Below are 19,939 nucleotides of genomic sequence, written 5' to 3' on the forward strand. Positions count from 1 at the left end.
GAGCTTCTAATAATCAACTGTTCTTGAATTGTTGTTCCAGATGAAATACTTTGCATATTTAGAGAATCATTTCTTCTTTTTGAGCTCTGACTCAGCACATAAGACTGTCAGTGTCGGTTTTTCTCACACCAGCCACATATTTTTGGACTGACTGCATATACCAGAAGCGCTAGAGTGCTTCTTCTGGTTTGGGTCCATAACTGTAAAACATAGAATGTGGGTATCTTGCTACTTGGCTGTAATTTTCCAGGGCCACGTTCATTTGCCGAAAGTTGTTGAATGTTGCAGATAGCATAGAAATGCCATGAATAGAGCCAATGTGATTCCTTGTTCTACATGTCAGAGGCATGTTTGTTCTACATAGCCTATTTGTCGGAACATTCCAAAATGTTGGGTCCTGCTGAACACGCCCCAGATATTTAACCATACATGTAAAACTAATCTAACTCATAAAGTACCACCACACACAGGTTGTTACCCACTCTCTCCGTCGTAGGCCATCGCCACCCATGTACCCCTCTCATTGGGCGTGGTGTACACCACCACCTCTCCACGGAATGCCTGGTAGAATGTTGGTGTGTTTCAGCGTGCGTGTGACAGAGAAAGGGAGCGGGTACTAGGTAGACAGGTGACTCCCTGAGACTGACACTCCTTAATCCAAATGGCTATATTTAGATGGAGGGAGATGAGGAAGGATAGATGTTGCCATAACAGACTGATAGAGGTGAGAAGGGTTATATAGGAGAGAAGGGAGGTACGAGAGACAAGTCAGTTCAGAGAGATTGGGTTCATCTGAGAGAAGGAAAGGAGGGAAGTACTGGGATACGGACAGAACCCAGCAACCCATTCCAACAAACTTCTCATATCTGGGTAAGGGTGATACCTCTGTAGATTTAGTTGGTAGATGTGTGTACTGTGTATGTCATTCAGGAGGGTTCTTAAAACTAAACATATCATAGAATATAATGTATTTAAAGGCGTTGAATTTCTTCATATTTAACATGATCTAATCTAAATCAAGATGGCTGTAAAAGTGAAGCTGTTGCTACAGTGCTGTTTCTCCTACACCTCACGGAGGTCTTCATTTGACCAACACCTGATGCAATGCCACACTGCCATGTGTAGGCAGCAAACAACATGGTTGTTTAAACTGCACATAATACACAGGATCAGGTCTGTTCGAGTTTCACTGGAAGGAGAATAGGAGTGTTAACCGTTGACAAGATACGCTATCTAACTGAAGTAGCCCTAAATGCTGTACTGTTTTTTTATGTTCTGTTACTGTGAGCATGCAGGGTACGTTGTGTGTGTGTTTGAGTATTCCACACATTGTTCTAAACAGAATGTAGTTGGACAGGCCTGGCAGGGGTGTGGCTGGCAATCGGTCACCCATGCACATGATGCACACACACACAAGGAAAGAGAAATTGGAAGGAGGAAAAGATTGACACCAGATAGGTAGATCAGTGAACACTGAAATACCTCACCTGTAACTTTAATCTTTGCATTTCTGATAGACACATTACAATGGAAAGATGGATACACACAACTTCGAAGGTATTCACTGGTAGTAAGCATGAATACAAAATCATTCATTTTTAATAACTCATCTAGATTATTTTTAGTTATAATTGTCATAGGATGACTGACCTAGATTAGATGTTAAGACAGGAGGCAACCCAGCCCACATTTCCAGTTTAACTTTCAGGTGTGTTAATCATGGTGGTTTGACAGACTGTGGGTATGTGTGAGAGAAGCCAGCGGCGACACACAGAGACACACCCTTACATGTTATTCACATGCTGATAACTAGTGGTATGGAGAACAAAGTCATTTATTCATGCAAATGAACATCAACTTGACCATCAGGCGTACTGTAAGTAACACCTCTTCAGTATCTGTAACCAATCTCCTCTCTCTTTCAGCTATGAGTGAGGTCCTTCCCGGCAGCCATGCCGGAACTCCAGAGCCAGAGCTCTGCCTGGTCCTCCTAGGGACCATCGGCTGTGGCAAGACCCTGTCAGGAGACACCCTCCTGGGCCAGCCCTCCTCTGCCTCTCCCGCCACCTCTGGTTCTTCCGCCAGGCTTTGCCAGCTGAGGCGTGGGGCCTCTGAGGGCCGGAGGTTAACTGTGGTGGAGGCCCCTCGCTGGTACTGGAGCGGGGGTCACATTGAGGCTGGGGTGAGGAAGGAGACGGAGAGGGCACTGGAGCTGGCGGCCCCAGGGCCACACGTCTTCCTGCTGCTGGTTCCTGTCGGCCAGTTCACTGAGGTGGGTCTAATAGTTGTCTAATCGCTCAGAGGTTGTTCAGAGAGGTTCTGTTTTCTTTGTTATTGTGTCTCTGGTGTTTGTCATGTAGTTTTACTATGGTGATGTGAGTCTTGAACTGTCTCTATGTTCTGTGTTATTTCCTTTTGTTGATTTAAATGTATGAAAATGTATGCACTCACTAAACTGTAAGTCGCTCTGGATAAGAGCGTCTGCTAAATGACTAAAATGTAAATGTAAAATGTAATGATGCACATTGTCCTTACAAATAACATCTATTTCCATCATTCTAATTGTCCCAGGTGGAGCGCAGGGTGCCGGCTGAGCTGGAGGAGGTGTTTGGGGAGGGGGTGTTGAAACACACCCTGGTGCTATTCACCTGTGGAGACTACCTGATGGGCCGGGGGGCGGGACAGTACCTGGAGGGGGAGGACCCTGGGCTCAGGGAGGTGATTGACAGGTGTGGGGGCCAATACCACGTCATCAACAACCGCCGACCGCAGGACAGGGAGCAGGTCAGAGAGCTGTTGGACAAGGTAACCATGACAACCATCACATCTTGTAATGATGACAATGGATCCAATTGATGTATGTGCTCAATGTGCTTTACATTGAAGGAGGAGAAGTCGCCTCTTCTACTGTCAATTTGTAGGACCCACCCACTTTATTGACACATTACTTTATTGACACATCACGTTCAAATACTTTATTACTATATCAACGGAATGTTGCAAATACGTATAACCACCCTGTTGGTATTTGATATTTGAGGTACTGTGCTTTATTGCAGGTGGAGAACATGGTACAAAAGAACAGAGGATGCTACATACGACAAAACACCCTGCAGAGAGAGATAGAAGAACGAGCGAGGGAGGGAGAGAGGGAACTGAAGGAGAAGGTGGAAGAACAAGCAAGGGAGAGAGAGAGGGAACTGAGGGAGAAGGTGGAAAAACAAGCGAGGGGGAGAGAGAGGGAACTGAGGGAGAAGGTGGAAGAACAAGCGAGGGAGAGAGAGAGGGAACGGAAGGAGAAGGTGGAAGAACAAGCGAGGGAGAGAGAGAGGGAACTGAGGGAGAAGGTGGAAGAACAAGCGAGGGAGAGAGAGAGGGAACGGAAGGAGAAGGTGGAAGAACAAGCGAGGGAGAGAGAGAGGGAACTGAGGGAGAAGGTGGAAGAACAAGCGAGGGAGAGAGAGAGGGAACGGAAGGAGAAGGTGGAAGAACAAGCAAGGGAGAGAGAGAGGGAACTGAGGGAGAAGGTGGAAGAACAAGCGAGGGAGAGAGAGAGGGAACGGAAGGAGAAGGTGGAAGAACAAGCGAGGGAGAGAGAGAGGGAACTGAGGGAGAAGGTGAAAAAACAAGCGAGGGAGAGGGAACTGAGGGAGAAGGTGGAAGAACAAGCGAGGGAGAGAGAGAGGGAACTGAGGGAGAAGGTGGAAGAACAAGCGAGGGAGAGAGAGAGGGAACTGAGGGAGAGGTACAAAGTGAAGGGGGAGGAGGAGAGAGAGACTGTGCTGGAATCAAGACACGTCAGAAACACAGAGACACGCAGATATTGGGGAAGCCAGAAAAGAGAGGGTACGCCTAACTCTGCTATAGAGAGGAGAAGAGAGGAAGAGATTGAGAGGAGAAGAAGGGAAGAGACGGAGAAGAGAAGGGAAGAGATGGAAGAGAGAGTGACTGTGAAACCCTTGGTTAACTGTCTTCGTTCAACGCCAACACCAGAGCCACAGCAGCATCCAACAGAGCCCCAGAATGGTGGTCCAGCACTGTTCACGAGGATCCCAAGTTTCCATCTGACTGAAGGTAAAGACCCATTTTGTGTGGAAACTGCCCACTAGTCACGCTTCAGTATGGACTGCAGTATTTTTACTATATATGTCCATTACTCAAACCATGCTCAAACAAACTACTATGACATTGAAAGGGCATATGTGTGGTAATGCACGGTTGTTACACTAGACTGTATGTTCCGCTGTTGTAATTGTCTTTTTTTGTCTCTAGAGGGCGCTACACTCTCACGGATGTCCGAAGTCAAAGCAAAACCAACCCAGAAAGTTGTCAATACCCGTAAGTGTAACACAACAATATCAGTTGTGGTGTTCTTTAACTGTTTCCCTTTTCATCTAAATGTGAGAATGATCTAAGCATAATGTCTGTCCTTGTCAGTCTACCACAGAATCAACAGCTTCGGAGAGACGACAACCTCCTCTCCTTCCTCCTCTTCCAAATCTTCCTCCCCTGTTTCTAGAACTCCTGAGGCTTCTCCCTCCACCTCCCCTCCTTCATCCTCCACTTTAACCTCCACTTTACGTATCTCACCTTCCGCCTCTTCACTGGTGTCTAGAACTCCAGAGCCACCCTCCTTCCCCCTTCCATCCTCTCCTTTACCCTCCTCCTCCTCCTCCTCCTACACCTCTTCCTCCTCCTCCCAGTCAGAGTTGCGTGTGGTTCTGCTGGGTAGGTCAGGGTCAGGGAAGAGTGCAGCAGGTAATATCATACTCGGTCGGGAGGAGTTTGTGTCTCGACCAGACATTACCACAGCCGTCACTCAGGACTGTCAGAAGAGGAGAGCCCTCGTTGCCGGGAGACGGGTTAGTGATTGATTAATCATTATTACAGCTTTATTGGGTTTCTATTTTCTTAATCAATCAATCAATCAATTTTATTTTATATAGCCCTTCTTACATCAGCTAATATCTCGAAGTGCTGTACAGAAACCCAGCCTAAAACCCCAAACAGCTAATAATGCAGGTGTAGAAGCACGGTGGCTAGGAAAAACTCCCTAGAAAGGCAAAACCTAGGAAGAAACCTAGAGAGGAACCAGGCTATGAGGGGTGGCCAGTCCTCTTCTGGCTGTGCCGGGTGGAGATTATAACAGAACCATGCCAAGATGTTCAAAAATGTTCATAAGTGACAAGCATGGTCAAATAATAATCAGGAATAAATCTCAGTTGGCTTTTCATAGCCGATCATTAGAGTTTAAAACAGCAGGTCTGGGACAGGTAGGGGTTCCATAACCGCAGGCAGAACAGTTTAAACTGGAATAGCAGCAAGGCCAGGCGGACTGGGGACAGCAAGGAGTCACCACGGCCGGTAGTCCCGACGTATGGTCCTAGGGCTCAGGTCTCTCAGTTGGCTTTTCATAGCCGATCATTTAGAGTTGAAAACAGCAGGTCTGGGACAGGTAGGGGTTTCGTAGCCGCAGGCAGAACAGTTGAAACTGGAATAGCAGCAAGGCCAGGCGGACTGGGGACAGCAAGGTGTCATCATGCCCGGTAGTCCTGACGTATGGTCCTAGGGCTCAGGTTCTCAGAGAGAAAGAGAGAACGAGAGAATTAGAGAGAGCATACTTAAATTCACACAGGACACTGGATAAGACAGGAGAAGTACTCCAGGTATAACCAACTAACCCCAGCCCCCGACACATAAACTACTGCAGCATAAATACTGGAGGCTGAGACAGGAGCGGTCCGGAGACACTGTGGCCCCATCCGAAGAAACCCCCGGACAGGGCCAAACAGGAAGGATATAACCCCACCCACTCCGCCAAAGCACAGCCCCCGCACCACTAGAGGGATATCCCCAACCACCAACTTACAATCCTGAGACAAGGCCGAGTATAGCCCACAGAGGTCTCCACCACAGCACAAACCAAGGGGGGCGCCAACCCAGACAGGAAGATCACGTCAGTAACTCAACCCACTCAAGTGACGCACCCCTCCCAGGGACGGCATGAAAGAGCACCAGCAAGCCAGTGACTCAGCCCCTGCAACAGGGTTAGAGGCAGAGAACCCCAGTGGAGAGGGGAACCGGCCCGGCAGAGACAGCAAGGGCTGTTCGTTGCTCCAGCCTTTCCGTTCACCTTCACACTCCTGGGCCAGACTACACTCAATCATATGACCTACTGAAGAGATAAGTCTTCAGTAAAGACTTAAAGGTTGAGACCGAGTCTGCGTCTCTCACATGGGTAGGCAGACTGTTCCATAAAAATGGAGATCTATAGGAGAAAGCCCTGCCTCCCGCTGTTTGCTTAGAAATTCTAGGGACAATTAGGAGGCCTGCGTCTTGTGACCGTAGCGTACGTATTGGTATGTACGGCAGGACCAACTCGGAAAGATAGGTAGGAGCAAGCCCATGTAACGCTTTATAGGTTAACAGTAAAACCTTGAAATCAGCCCTTGCCTTAACAGGAAGCCAGTGTAGGGAAGCTAGCACTGGAGTAATATGATCAAATTTCTTGGTTCTAGTCAGGATTCTAGCAGCCGTATTTAGCACTAACTGAAGTTTATTTAGTGCTTTATCCGGGTAGCCGGAAAATAGAGCATTGCAGTAGTCTAATCTAGAAGTAACAAATGCATGGATTAATTTTTCTGCATCATTTTTGGACAGAAAATTTCTGATTTTTGCAATGTTACGTAGATGGAAAAAAGCTGTCCTTGAAACAGTCTTGATATGTTCGTCAAAAGAGAGATCAGGGTCAAGAGTAACGCCTAGGTCCTTCACAGTTTTATTTGAGACGACTTTACAACCATCAAGATGAATTGTCAGATTTAACAGAAGATCTCTTTGTTTCTTGGGACCTAGAACAAGCATCTCTGTTTTGTCCGAGTTTAAAAGTAAAAAGTTTTCAGCCATCCACTTCCTTATGTCTGAAACACAGGCTTCTAGCGAAGGCAATTTTGGGGCTTCACCATGCTTCATTGAAATGTACAGCTGTGTGTCATCCGCATAGCAGTGAAAGTTAACATTATGTTTTCGAATAACATCCCCAAGAGGTAAAATATATAGTGAAAACAATAGTGGTCCTAAAACGGAACCTTGAGGAACACCGAAATGTACAGTTGATTTGTCGGAGGACAGACCATTCACAGAGACAAACTGATATCTTTCCGACAGGTAGGATCTAAACCAGGCCAGAACTTGTCCGTGTAGACCAATTTGGGTTTCCAGTCTCTCCAAAAGAATGTGGTGATCGATGGTGTCAAAGGCAGCACTAAGGTCTAGTAGCACGAGGACAGATGCAGAGCCTCGGTCTGACGCCATTAAAAGGTCATTTACCACCTTCACAAGTGCAGTCTCAGTGCTATGATGGGGTCTAAAACCAGACTGAAGCATTTCGTATACATTGTTTGTCTTCAGAAAGGCAGTGAGTTGCTGCGCAACAGCTTTTTCTAAAATTTTTGAGAGGAATGGAAGATTCGATATAGGCCGATAGTTTTTTATATTTTCCGGGTCAAGGTTTGGCTTTTTCAAGAGAGGCTTTATCACTGCCACTTTTAGTGAGTTTGGTACACATCCGGTGGATAGAGAGCTGTTTATTATGTTCAACATAGGAGGGCCAAGCACAGGAAGCAGCTCCTTCAGCAGTTTAGTAGGAATAGGATCCAGTATGCAGCTTGAAGGTTTAGAGGCCATGATTATTTTCATCATTGTGTCAAGAGATATAGTACTAAAACACTTAAGTGTCTCTCCCGATCCCAGGCCCTCGCAGATCTGTGCAGATCCAGGACAGCTAAGCCCTGGAGGAATACGCAGATTCAAAGAGGAGTCCGTAATTTGCTTTCTAATGGTCATGATCTTTTCCTCAAAGAAGTTCATGAATTTATCACTGCTGAAGTGAAAACCATCCTCTCTTGGGGAATGCTGCTTTTTAGTTAGCTTTGCAACAGTATCAAAAAGAAATTTTGGATTGTTCTTATTTTCCTCGATTAATTTGGAAAAGTAGGATGATCGAGCAGCAGTGAGGGCTCTTCGGTACTGCACGGTACTGTCTTTCCAAGCTAGTCGGAAGACTTCCAGTTTGGTGTGGCGCCATTTCCGTTCCAATTTCCTGGAAGCTTGCTTCAAAGCTCGGGTATTTTCTGTATACCAGGGAGCTAGTTTCTTATGACAAATGTTTTTCGTTTTTAGGGGTGCAACTGCATCTAGGGTATTGCGCAAGGTTAAATTGAGTTCCTCAGTTAAGTGGTTAACTGATTTTTGTCCTCTGACGTCCTTGGGTAGGCAGAAGGAGTCTGGAAGGGCATCAATGAATTTTTGTGTTGTCTGAGAGATTTATAGCACGACTTTTGATGCTCCTTGGTTGGGGTCTGAGCAGATTATTTGTTGCGATTGCAAACGTAATAAAATGGTGGTCCGATAGTCCAGGATTTTGTGGAAAAACATTAAGATCTACAACATTTATTCCATGGGACAAAACTAGGTCCAGAGTATGACTGTGGCAGTGAGTAGGTCCAGAGACATGTTGGACAAAACCCACTGAGTCGATAATGGCTCTGAAAGACTTTTGGAGTGGGTCTGTGGACTTCTCCATGTGAATATTAAAATCACCAAAAATTAGAATATGATCTGCTATGACTACAAGGTCTGATAGGAATTCAGGAAACTCAGAGAGGAACGCTGTATATGGCCCAGGAGGCCTGTAAACAGTAGCTATAAAAAGTGATTGAGTAGGCTGCATAGATTTCATGACTAGAAGCTCGAAAGATGAAAATGTCATTTTTTTTTGTAAATTGAAATTTGCTATCGTAAATGTTAGCAACACCTCCGCCTTTGCGGGATGCACGGGGAATATGGTCACTAGTGTAACCAGGAGGTGAGGCCTCATTTAACACAGCAAATTCATCAGGCTTAAGCCATGTTTCAGTCAGGCCAATCACATCAAGATTATGATCAGTGATTAGTTCATTGACTATGACTGCCTTTGAAGTGAGGGATCTAACATTAAGTAACCCTATTTTGAGATGTGAGGTATCACGATCTCTTTCAATAATGGCAGGAATGGAGGAGGTCTTTATCCTAATAAGATTGCTAGGGTGAACACCACCATGTTTAGTTTTGCCCAACCTAGGTCGAGGCACAGACACAGTCTCAATGGGTATGGCTGAGCTGACTACACTGACTATGCTATTGGCAGACTCCACTAAGCTGGCAGGTTGGCTAACAGCCTGCTGCCTGGCCTGCACCCTATTTCACTGTGGGGCTAGAGGAGTTAGAGCCCTATCTATGTTGGTAGATAAGAGGAGAGCACCCCTCCAGTTAGGATGGAGTCCGTCACTCCTCAGCAGGTCAGGCTTGATCCTGTTTGTGGGTGAGTCCCAGAAAGAGGGCCAATTATCCACAAATGTTATCTTTTGGGAGGGGCAGAAAACAGTTTTCAACCAGCGATTGAGTGCTGAGACTCTGCTGTAGAGCTCGTCACTTCCCCCTAACTGGGAGGGGGCCAGAGACAATTACTCGATGCCGACACATCTTTCTAGCTGATTTACACGCTGAAGCTATGTTGCACTTGGTGACCTCTGACTGTTTCATCCTAACATCGTTGGTGCCGACGTGGATAACAATATCTCTATACTCTCTACACTCGCCAGTTTTAGCTTTAGCCAGCACCATCTTTAGATTAGCCTTAACGTCGGTAGCCCTGCCCCCTGGTAAACAGTGTATGATCGCTGGGTGATTCGTTTTAAGTCTAATACTGCGGGTAATGGAGTCGCCAATGACTAGGGTTTTCAATTTGTCAGAGCTAATGGTGGGAGCCTTCGGAGTCTCAGACCCCGTAACGGGAGGAGTAGAGACTAGAGAAGACTCAGACTCAAACTCCGACTCGCTACATAATGGGGAAAACCGGTTGAAGGTTTCTGTCGGCTGAATGAGCGACACCGGTTGAGCATTCCAACAGTATTTCCCTCCAGAAGCCATGAGAAAGTTGTCCGGCTGCGGGGACTGTGCGGGGGGATTTATACTAACATTACTGTCTGTACTTACTGGTGGCACAGACGCTGTTTCTTCCTTTCCTACACTGATATTACCCTTGCCTAACGATTGCGTCTGAAGCTGGGCTTGTAGCACAGCTATTCTCGCCGTAAGGCGAGAATTCTCCTGTATATTATGAGTACAGCGACTGCAATTAGAAGACATCATGTTAATGTTACTACTTAGCTTCGGCTGTTGAAGATGTTGATGAACCATGTCCAGATAAAGCGTCCGGAGTGAAAAAGTTGAATAAGGGAAAAAAGTTGCGATGGAAAAAAGGAAAATAACGTAAAGTTGGCAGCTAAAACGCACAGGAAAATGACTCTTCTGTCTCGGGATAAACGTCCGGGGTGAAAAAGTTTAACGAAAAAAGATGAGTGAGGACAAAACTAAAAAGTTGGTAAATTTGTTGAACACAGAGATTGATTAAACGTTTATTAAAAGTAAAACGTGAATAGTTTGTTAGGTAGCCAAGTAGCAACAAACAGCAGAGCAGCACGGAGACAAATCATTGAATAATATGAGGTCTATTGAGGTCTGTTGAATTCTATTGAGATCTGCAGTTTGACTTGTTTCAAACTGAATCCCATCAAGTCTTGTTTCAAATAATGTTATAGTGTTAATGACTGTAAACACTTTGACAGTAAATGGTTGGGTCAAGTTGACCTTTTGCATCAGTAGAATCAATGTAGTAGGGACCTCAAATGACGAGCTACATGCCAGTCATTTCAGACCTCAACAAATCATCTTCTTCTTTATCCTCCCTGCAGGTGGCAGTGGTGGACACTCCAGACTGGTTCCGCTCCGAGCACCCTCCAGACGTGGTCCGTTCCCAGCTGTCCTCCTGTGTGGCCCTCTCGGCCCCTGGCCCCCACGCCTTCATCCTCTGTGTCCCCGTGGACCAACCAGCCCAGGCAGAGCTACAGGCTCTAGGGGCCCTGGAGAAAGTCTTTGGCCCCGGGGCGGTCCGTACACACACCCTGGTCCTCTTCACTCACTCCGATCGGTTGAAGGAGAGGGGAAAGGGGGGAGTGGAAGGAGTGGAGAAGTATATTTCGAGCCAGAGGAGAGATTTGTTGGAGTTGGTTGAACGATGTGGGGATCGGTATCATGTGATGGAGAGAGGGAGTGGAGGAGAAGAGGAGGAGGAGAGGAAGAGGAGGAGTGTGAGGGAGTTACTGGAGAAGGTGGAGCAGACTGTGAGAGAGGGAGGAGGAGAGTGTTTCTCCTGTCCCCTCTTCCAGGAGGCGGAGGATAGGGTGAGAGAGAGACAGAAGGAGATAGCAAGGGAGAGGAGAGGAAGAGGAGAAGAGGTGGAGAGACGAGCGCTTCATTCCTACTCCATGCAGCCCTTGGGAGAGACAGAGGAAGAGGTGGAAGAGGAGGAGATGGAGAGAACGAGAGAGGAGGCGGAGAAGAGTGTGAGCCCCCTGGAATTGGAGAGTCTTCCCTTGCTCTCGTCCTCCCTCTTGTCTCCCTCGTTCATGCGTTCCGTCTGGGATAAAGTGGGAGGAGCAGGAGCGAAGACATTGGATGCCATGAAGTTTGAGAATCTTCCCTCTCTTTCCTCTCTTCCTTCTCTCTCCTCCATTACCCCATCTGCTTCGTTCTCTCGTTCCGTCTGGGATAAAATGGGAGCTGGGGCGAAGAGTGTGAGCTCCATTAAACTGGAGAATCTTCCGTCTCTCTGGTCCTCCTCTGCCCCGTCTTCCTCATTCCTTCGCTCGGTGTGGGAGAAGGTGGGTGCGGGGGCGAGTAAGGTCCCCAAGCTGACGGCTGGGGGTGCGCTGCTGGGTGGGGTGGTGGGCGTGTTCTTTGGAGGGCCCATAGGGGGAGCTATAGGGGCCACTGCTGGATCTGTGTTTACTGAGGTGGGGAGAAGGAGATTTAGCAAGAAGAAAAACTCAGCAGAAGAGACAGACGCCACAGGGAGAATAGAGGGAGAAATCTTGGACAAAGTGTTGAAAACCGAGTGAGAAAGAGTCAGATCCACACAAGTCGATATGGATGTACAGCATCCTATGAGAGATTATTTGATAGGTTTCTACCTATGATATATATCCACAGGTGATTGCCTGTGACTGTGCAGACATTGTATATTTGTGATTATTAACTGGGTGGGTCGAGCCCTGAATGCTGATTTGCTTACAGCCGTGGTATATCAGAAAGTATACCATGGGTATGACAAAACATTTCTTTTTAACTTCTCTAATTATGTTGGTAACCAGTTTATAATAGCAATAAGACACCTCTGGGGTTTGTGATATATGGCCAATATTCCACGGCTAAGGGCTGTGTCCAGGCAGTCAGCGTTGCGTCGTGCATAAGAACAGCCCTTAGCCGTGGTATATTGGCCATATCCCACACCCCCTCGGGCATTATTGCTTAAATATAATATTGTTAACATTGAATACTGTATATCTGTGAATATAATGTTGTTAACATTGTATACTGTATATCTGTGAATATAATGTTGGTAACATTGTACAACATACTGATGTCTAAGTTGTTTTGCGGCAAATACCGGTTCTCATTGACTACATTTGTTCTATTTCTTTTCCAGCTGTTACAATTATGACTTGTTCAATAACTTACATGTGCTCCGTCATTATTATACACATTTTATTCAACATGGTTTCTTTAAATGTTAAACTACTATTGTGCATATAGTTCATGTTTTTATTAATGCTAATAAAACACATTGCATGATAATACCACCCAGTTGGGTTTGAAGTCATCATTTGCCTCAATCAGATGGAACATGGCTTCATGGTTCCACAAGGCAGGGTTTGCCAAAGTCGCTCCTGCAATAGGTAATAAAACCTAGAGGGGAGGCAGAGGCAAGGGGCTATTATCTCTATGTCCCAGACTGCTTTGCATCAGCCTCCAGGCCTCTTGTATCAGTAGGACTGGATAGAGCAGGTCTAGGACACCACCCCCTACCACACCAACCACCCCTCCTCTGTGTCAGATATGATCCTCAGGGGCCTCCGTAGTTCACCCTACACGCTCACGCCAGAATTAGACGTTCATCTCAAACGTCAAATTTCGAAGTGTTTAAGGTTAAGTTTAGGCATTAACTCCGAATGGTTAATGTAAGGATTGTTTGGCATAGGCTTAAAAAAAAATATCAAAAGCAACTTTATATCACTGGATTCGAACATGCAACTTTTGGCCCTTTGGATCCGCAGGCAGATGCTTACAACCACCCCCATCTACAGGGAGCCAGCCCTGGAGCCGCAGAGCGCACAATGTTGGGCATCGCGGAAGGAACCAGCCCTGGAGCTGTGGAGTTCACCACTGTTGGGCGTTGAGGGATCCAGGGCCAGGCTGGCATGTCAGAGATGGAGGCTAGAGGCAGAGGCAATAGGGTTATGTAACCAGTCCTTCCTGTTGTGTCAGAACGACCGGGTGTGGTCGGGGGTCTGAGAGAGAGAGAGGGAACGAGGGCCCTTGTGGCTGTTTTTCTCTTATTTCCGCCTCTTTTTTTGCCCTTCCCTCGCTCCTCTCTTCTATGCATGTAGTGGTTGGTTGCCACCACAGTATCCCCATCAGGAAACTCCATGGCTGTAGATGAGCCAGCACTAACTGTAGAGCCATTTCCTGGCCACCTGATAGCTAGAGACACGCAGCCAACCGGGGGAAGGGGGGGACACCGACTAGGGCTGGGCGATTTTGCCAAAATATCATATCACTATATTTTTCTTATTTTGGTATTTGACAGTATTTTATGTTTTTTAATAATAAAAGTTCTAAATATGCTTCATGAGTAGTGCATGACCGTAGGTAGGGTGGCAACAAATACATTTAGGTGGCTTTCTCTTCTGATTGTACCGAAACTTCCTGTTTCCATCACAGCTGTCATGATTTTATGTGGTATGGCTTTACTCGCATAAAAACTGTGGATGTAAACGTGGTTAGAGACCATGTATTTTCAATGGATTCAATAGCAGTTCTTACTTTCGCCATAAGGGGCATTGTGCTGATTTCTAGGGTGCTTTTGGCACCAGCATTACCTCACAGGCAAGATTCATGGCAAGGAAACACACCAGAAGCTCTTGCTGTTCTCAACTGTTATAACTCTCTCTTACTGGCGGTAAGAACGGACGGTTGCCATCATTTTTTAAGTTTCATCACTCAGTTATTACATTTATATTACATTTAACAAACCAAACATTGAAATACCGATATGTGAAGTAAAGTAAAAATCCAAACCAGTCCATGCATCAATACACAGTTTACCGCCCAGCCCTAACGCCAACCACCACAGGGCAGGCCATGTGCCGTCTCTCCACAACACCACAACACCCCTCCAACACCCCCAACCATCCCCCAAAACCAACCTTAACCTCGCTCATCTCACCCGCTCAAACCAAGACCTACTTGAGCTCCTTGCAACCCTGCAACTGACTTATCTTCATATCTACACTCCCCCACCACTACCACAACCACCCCTTACCCTCCACCCCCACCTCCATCTCCACCCCCATTTGCAGCTGCACTGAAGGGAAAAAATGGACACGTTGGCCATAGTGGACTGGAGGTTAAAGCAAAGCAACGCTACCGCCACCAATTTTTTTTCCACATCCGGGATTCTCACTGTACTGTCATGGGTCAGCTATGTCCGGCTTGGGGACATCAGCAGGGAACGTTTTTCCACCTTTCTTTTTTCGAACCGGTACTTTGATTACTGTTTTGTTCTTAATTCTCTCTCTCTCTCTCTCTCTCTCTCTCTCTCTCTCTCTCTCTCTCTCTCTCTCTCTCTCTCTCTCTCTCTCTCTCTCTCTCTCTCTCTCTCTCTCTCTCTCTCTCTCTCTCTCTCTCTCTCTCTCTCTCTCTCTCTCTCTCTCTCTCTCTCTCTCTCTCTCTCTCTCTCTCTCGCTCTCATGGTTATAAATCTGTCATGTAACTAACCAACGCAAACAAACAACCATAAACAGAATGATTGAAACCATGTATTGAACGAAGCCCATTTCCTAAATGTAATGGACTGGATGACTGATTGAGTGCAGACAAGGCATTCTCTCAGTGGTATTATAGGATTAGAGTTAGGGCTAGGGGTAGGGTTATGGCTAGGGTTACGTTTAGGGTTGAGCTGGGATGTGCACACACTGGTTGAATCAATGTTGTTTCCAACATGGAATAGATGTTGAATTGTCTGTGCACAGTGAGTAGGGTTAGGGTTATGGCTTGGGTTGAGCTGTGAGCTGGGATGTGGACATGAAGTTAGGGTTCATATTCATTCATTCATTCATTCATATTAGATCAATAAAAATACAAAATGCTCTTATGTGCACTTTTTCACAACACACTTTTTATAGAATCACGAACCAGCCATAAAATAAGCTACGTTGATTGTCTTTACACCAAAACACATCTTCACCCCTTCACACAACAATACTCTTGGCAGCAACTACACTGTCTGTTTCTCAAACTGGACACAGCAGCAAAACAATTCGATGGGTTGAGAAATTGTGCTGATAAAAGAGCTGCATGTTTTCTGGAGTGCAATAAGAGGATGTTGAATAAGGAAGAGAGAACTAAAACACTCTTTATTTCAGTCAGCTAGCAGTGTGTGTCCCAAATGGCACCCTATTCCCTACATAGTGCACTACTTTTGACCAGTAGTGCACTAAATGGGAAATAGGGTGTCATTTGTGACAAGTGTGTCACAATTTCTCCTCTAAGGGAGGGAGGGTGGGACCATGTTCCCCTCCCATCAGACTAAAGAAAGGAAATAGGAAACTTCAAAAACTGCCACATAAGCTACTGGCTGAAGGTTACCGTCGTTTATGTTTTTGATGTCTCAAACTGTAGGAAGCAAAGCCATGAGGTCAACATGGCTCCTTCAGATGTTTTAGGGCAACTGACACTGTGCTGACTGCATGTACAAACAGTCAAGCCTACATTTCCCAGGTAGCCCTATAGAAGCCTCAGTTCTGATGAAACAGCTTACGTTACCCAGAAAGCCTCAGTCCCACACTGCAGGACACAAATTCCAAACAGAGGGGCGGTCAAAAACGACCACAAACTACTGCAAGAACTCAGAACTGACCTTGCAGATACACCATGTCATTGAAAGAACTATATCAATTCCAAAAGTGTCAAAGATCGCTTGTCTGGTAGAGTAGTAAGTATACTGCACATTTTTGTCCTTTATGTCAGTTTGCCGGTTACGATTTACCACCAAATATTCCATTTTGTCCACTTTGTGACGTCACGTGTCATGTCACCGCTGGTCTCTGACGAGTGTCACCACAGTCCGAATCTGAGCTTTGACCTTTTCCGGAATGCCCCGCGGCACCACCATTGAGCTCTTAGTCCCGCCCCCCAGGCTCTCCTCGCTGTCTGTGTTGCTATAGCAACTGGAGGTCGGGGAAGTTGCCAAGACGATGACCGATGAGTCTGTGGAGTTTCCTCTGTCGTGGTGGGCTATAGTTGAAGAGGGAGTGTCACCCTGGAAAAGTGGGTGCATATCCTTGTTATTCAACCCAGCTTCGGCCCTCTCATCCTGGGTCTCCTCATCAGGCGAGCCCCTGGCTTTGTCTTGGGACTGGTCGTTGAGCAGGGTGACAAGGAAGTCGATGTACTTCATGGCAAGGCGGAGGATCTCATTCTTGGAGAGCTTCTTGTCCGGAGGGTGGGTGGGGATGAGCCTGCGGAGGTCTGAGAAGGCCCCGTTGACGTTCTGCTGGCGCCAGCGCTCCCGGCTGTTGGTGAACACACGCCTCGCCAGCTTCTGAGGAGGGCCCACTGGATGAGGATACACAGGCACAGTTCATTAAATACACATACGTACCAGTATGCACATGTACATACACGCAACTTAATATTAGGAAGGTGTTCCTAATGTTTGGTATACTCAGTGTATATCACAGGAGGTTGGTGGCACCTTAATTGGGGAGAACGGGCTCGTGGTAATGACTGGAGCGGAATCAGTGGAGTGGTATCATATACATCAAATTCATGGTTTCCAGGATGCAATTCCATTTGCTCTGTTCCGACCATTATTATGAGCCGTCCTCCCCTCAGTAGCCTCCTGTGGTGAATATGTACATACATACACTACACATACTGTATCTGATTAATTTATCATATGCTGGTTTTGATCAGTAGTCCATGGACAGTCACACCAGTATAGCTTCTATTTACCATCATTGAGATCTAACTCATAGTGTGAGGAGGGCCGTCTCTTGATGCTTCTACTGGTAAAGATTCCATAGTTACCAGAGGGACCAAGATGAGAACTGAGAGAGAGAAGGAGAGAATCAAATCAAATCAAATTTATTGGTGGCATACACATATTTAGCAGATGTTATTGCGGGTGTAGCAAAATGCTTGTGTTCCTATCTCCAATAGTGCAGTAGTATCTAACAATACACACAATACACATGAATCTTGGAATTAAGAAATATATAAATATTAGGACAAGCAATGTTGGAGTCCGGAATATAAATATTTGTATATATATATATATAGATGTGATGGGATGTATAGACAATATGGACAGTATGTGGATAGAATATATAGTATATCTGAAGAATAGTATATGTACAGCATTAGTTGAATAGGGTGGACTTGACTAGAATACAGTATATACAAATGAAATGAGTAAAACAGTATGTAAACATTATTACATATTATTAAAGTGACTTCCAAAGAGGGAGGAATGTGAGAGAGGGTGCATTGGAAATGAAAGATAACAAATACAATTATCCAAGCAATAAAATAATACAACTTTAAAAGTACAAACCATGCTATTCAGGGGAGTAATCATATTTTAAATGGTTTTCAAATTGTTAAATGGTTTTCAAATGGCAAAAACGTTTCAAATTGACTGAGGGAGAGAATGCGACCAAAGCTATCTGTATGGTAATTATGTTTGGGATGTTGATTGAGTATGCAGGCTGTCAGCAGGCTATGTCTCATTAGGGTTTGCAACCAGCTGACACTGGCAGAGACATGCTGCTAAAATAGAACAATGTTCCTGCTGAAAATGAAGAAGAAGGATATTTCATCATAGTGATTGTTGGAAATTGGGCTCTATGAGGAAGTACCGTAGTTCTAGTTTAGTAAGAGGTTAGGATTACGGGTTAGGAAAAACAGAAAGAGAAATCTATGATATAAACTGTCAGTTGTAGTAGTGAAACTGTCAGTTATAGTGAAACAGTTGGCCATACAGTATCAGAAAGCCAGTCACAACATGAAATATGATAATGCAAGTGGAGGCTGCTGAGGGGAGGACAGCTCATAATAATGGCTGGAATGGAGTCAATGGAATGGCATCAAACACATTGAAACCACGTGTTTGATGCCATTTCATTGACTCCATTCCAGCCATTATTATGAGCCGTCCTCCCCTCAGCAGCCTCCACTGGATAATGCAGTATAATATGAATATGAAACATTTCCCTATCACCTGTTGAAGAAATGGTGTGATGGCAGGTACTGGTGGGGCAGCAGGGGGCCCTGGGAGGGGGTCGCTAGGGCCCCTGGTCTGGTCCCTGACAGGGAGGTGAGCTGGGTGAGGCGAATGCCCCCGTGGTGGTGGGGGTCATGGTGGTAGGGGTGGGTGGGGATGGGGTGCAGGGTGGTAAGAGGGGTGTTACTGGGGAGGGAGAGGGGATGGGGGGGTTTACTGTGTCCCAGACTAATAACAGGGATGTGGGGAGGGAGGGGGGCAATGGAGGAAAAGGAGGAAGAAGAGGAGGAGGAGGATGGGGGGAGGACGGCAGGGGTAGTGGATGTAGACACTGGGGCAGGGAGAAGGGGAGGCGGAGAGGAGGAGGGGGCTGTCGGAGAGGAATGAATGAGACCTCCTCCCTTGGCGTTGTTTGTTTCCATGGCGACAGGTGGCTCAGGTTCGATGTTGGTGGCGGCAGGGTGGTCGAGCAACTTGGTAGGGGGCTCTGGAGGTGGAGGAGGGGAGGCAGGGGGGCCAGGTGGGACAAACCTGTCTCCCGGACTCCCTGGTTTATTCATCGGCAGTGGGCTGCTAGCGTCCAGTGAAGCCGGTGAGGGGGCCTGCTGAGGGCTCAGTCGTTCAGACTCCGATAGGGGGTCAGAGGGGGGGGAGGCAGAAGGGGGGTTCAGTTTCTCCATCATGGTACCTGTGGGCGGGCACCCCGCCGCTGCACCCCTCTCCCCTTCTGCTGTTCTGTCTCTCTCACCCAGTATGGTGTCTAGGCCACTAGCTGCTGCCGCTCGACTCCTATAGACCTCCACAGACCTCTCAGCCCTGGCTGAGCCTCTGCTACTACTCCAGCTAATATTCCCTTATTATGCTGGTTAGTCCCCTGGTCCTCCTGGACGAAGGGTTGTCTACTGCTCTTATTAGCCAGTCCAGGGATGTCTGTGATGGCCTGTCTGGGTCCTGGGTTTTCAGGGGTCAGGGGTCAGGGGACAAGGGGGGTGGTGTTGAAGCTAAGGCTGATGCCCTCGGGTTTGGCTCAGTCCAGTCTTATTGTCACCTCTCATTCTGAGGGCTGTTGTGTGTGTGTGAGAGAGAGAGTGTGTGTGTGAGTTTGTGTGTGTGTGAGAGAGAGAGCGAGTGTGTGTGTGTGCGTTTGTGTGTTTGAGAGAGAGAGCGAGTGTGTGTGTGTGCGTTTGTGTGTGTGAGAGAGAGAGCGAGTGTGTGTGTGTGCGTTTGTGTGTTTGAGAGAGAGAGCGAGTGTGTGTGTGAGTTTGTGTGTGTGTGTGAGAGAGAGAAGGACAAAAAGAGAGAGTGTGGGAGTGTGATCTTGCATTCATGGCCCCACTCAAGAGGCTGTGTCCAATCTACAGTGGCTGGGCAGATGATGCTCACATCAATAATCAAGTGTCAGTGTTTACTAGTGGCGTGACTGAGGCGTCTCTGGGTCTTCCTGGAGCTCCACAGCAGACTGGTTGGTCTAGCTTTAAATGTAGTAGTCTAGAC

The 19,939-nt window shown here is 46.6% G+C and overlaps 2 protein-coding genes across 3 annotated transcripts; one reads left to right on the plus strand and one right to left on the minus strand.

The window, feature by feature from the left end:
* Positions 1 to 67: 67 nt before the first annotated feature.
* LOC121553872 (pleckstrin homology-like domain family B member 1) lies at positions 68 to 12,220 on the plus strand. 2 transcript variants are annotated; one of them, XM_045205712.1, is made up of 7 exons: positions 68 to 870; positions 1,926 to 2,272; positions 2,572 to 2,805; positions 3,060 to 4,074; positions 4,273 to 4,338; positions 4,438 to 4,862; positions 10,794 to 12,220. In XM_045205712.1, exons 2-7 carry the CDS (start codon positions 1,928 to 1,930, stop codon positions 11,997 to 11,999), a joined length of 3,291 nt encoding a protein of 1,096 aa, XP_045061647.1. In that variant the 5' UTR covers positions 68 to 870; positions 1,926 to 1,927; the 3' UTR covers positions 12,000 to 12,220. The 2 variants fall into 2 exon arrangements, with proteins under 2 accessions (XP_045061647.1, XP_045061646.1); XM_045205711.1 differs by having other exon boundaries at positions 68 to 2,272.
* Positions 12,221 to 15,305: 3,085 nt separating this feature from the next.
* lyl1 (LYL1 basic helix-loop-helix family member) lies at positions 15,306 to 19,582 on the minus strand. Its single transcript, XM_041867362.2, has 3 exons — positions 18,443 to 19,582; positions 17,176 to 17,270; positions 15,306 to 16,776 (listed from the first exon to the last, which is right to left on the minus strand). Exons 1-3 carry the CDS (start codon positions 19,126 to 19,128, stop codon positions 16,253 to 16,255), a joined length of 1,305 nt encoding a protein of 434 aa, XP_041723296.1. The 5' UTR covers positions 19,129 to 19,582; the 3' UTR covers positions 15,306 to 16,252.
* Between the last annotated feature and the right edge of the window lie 357 nt (positions 19,583 to 19,939).

The sequence above is a fragment of the Coregonus clupeaformis genome, chromosome 20, assembly GCF_020615455.1.
Source record: "Coregonus clupeaformis isolate EN_2021a chromosome 20, ASM2061545v1, whole genome shotgun sequence".
NCBI classification, from domain to species: domain Eukaryota; kingdom Metazoa; phylum Chordata; class Actinopteri; order Salmoniformes; family Salmonidae; genus Coregonus; species Coregonus clupeaformis.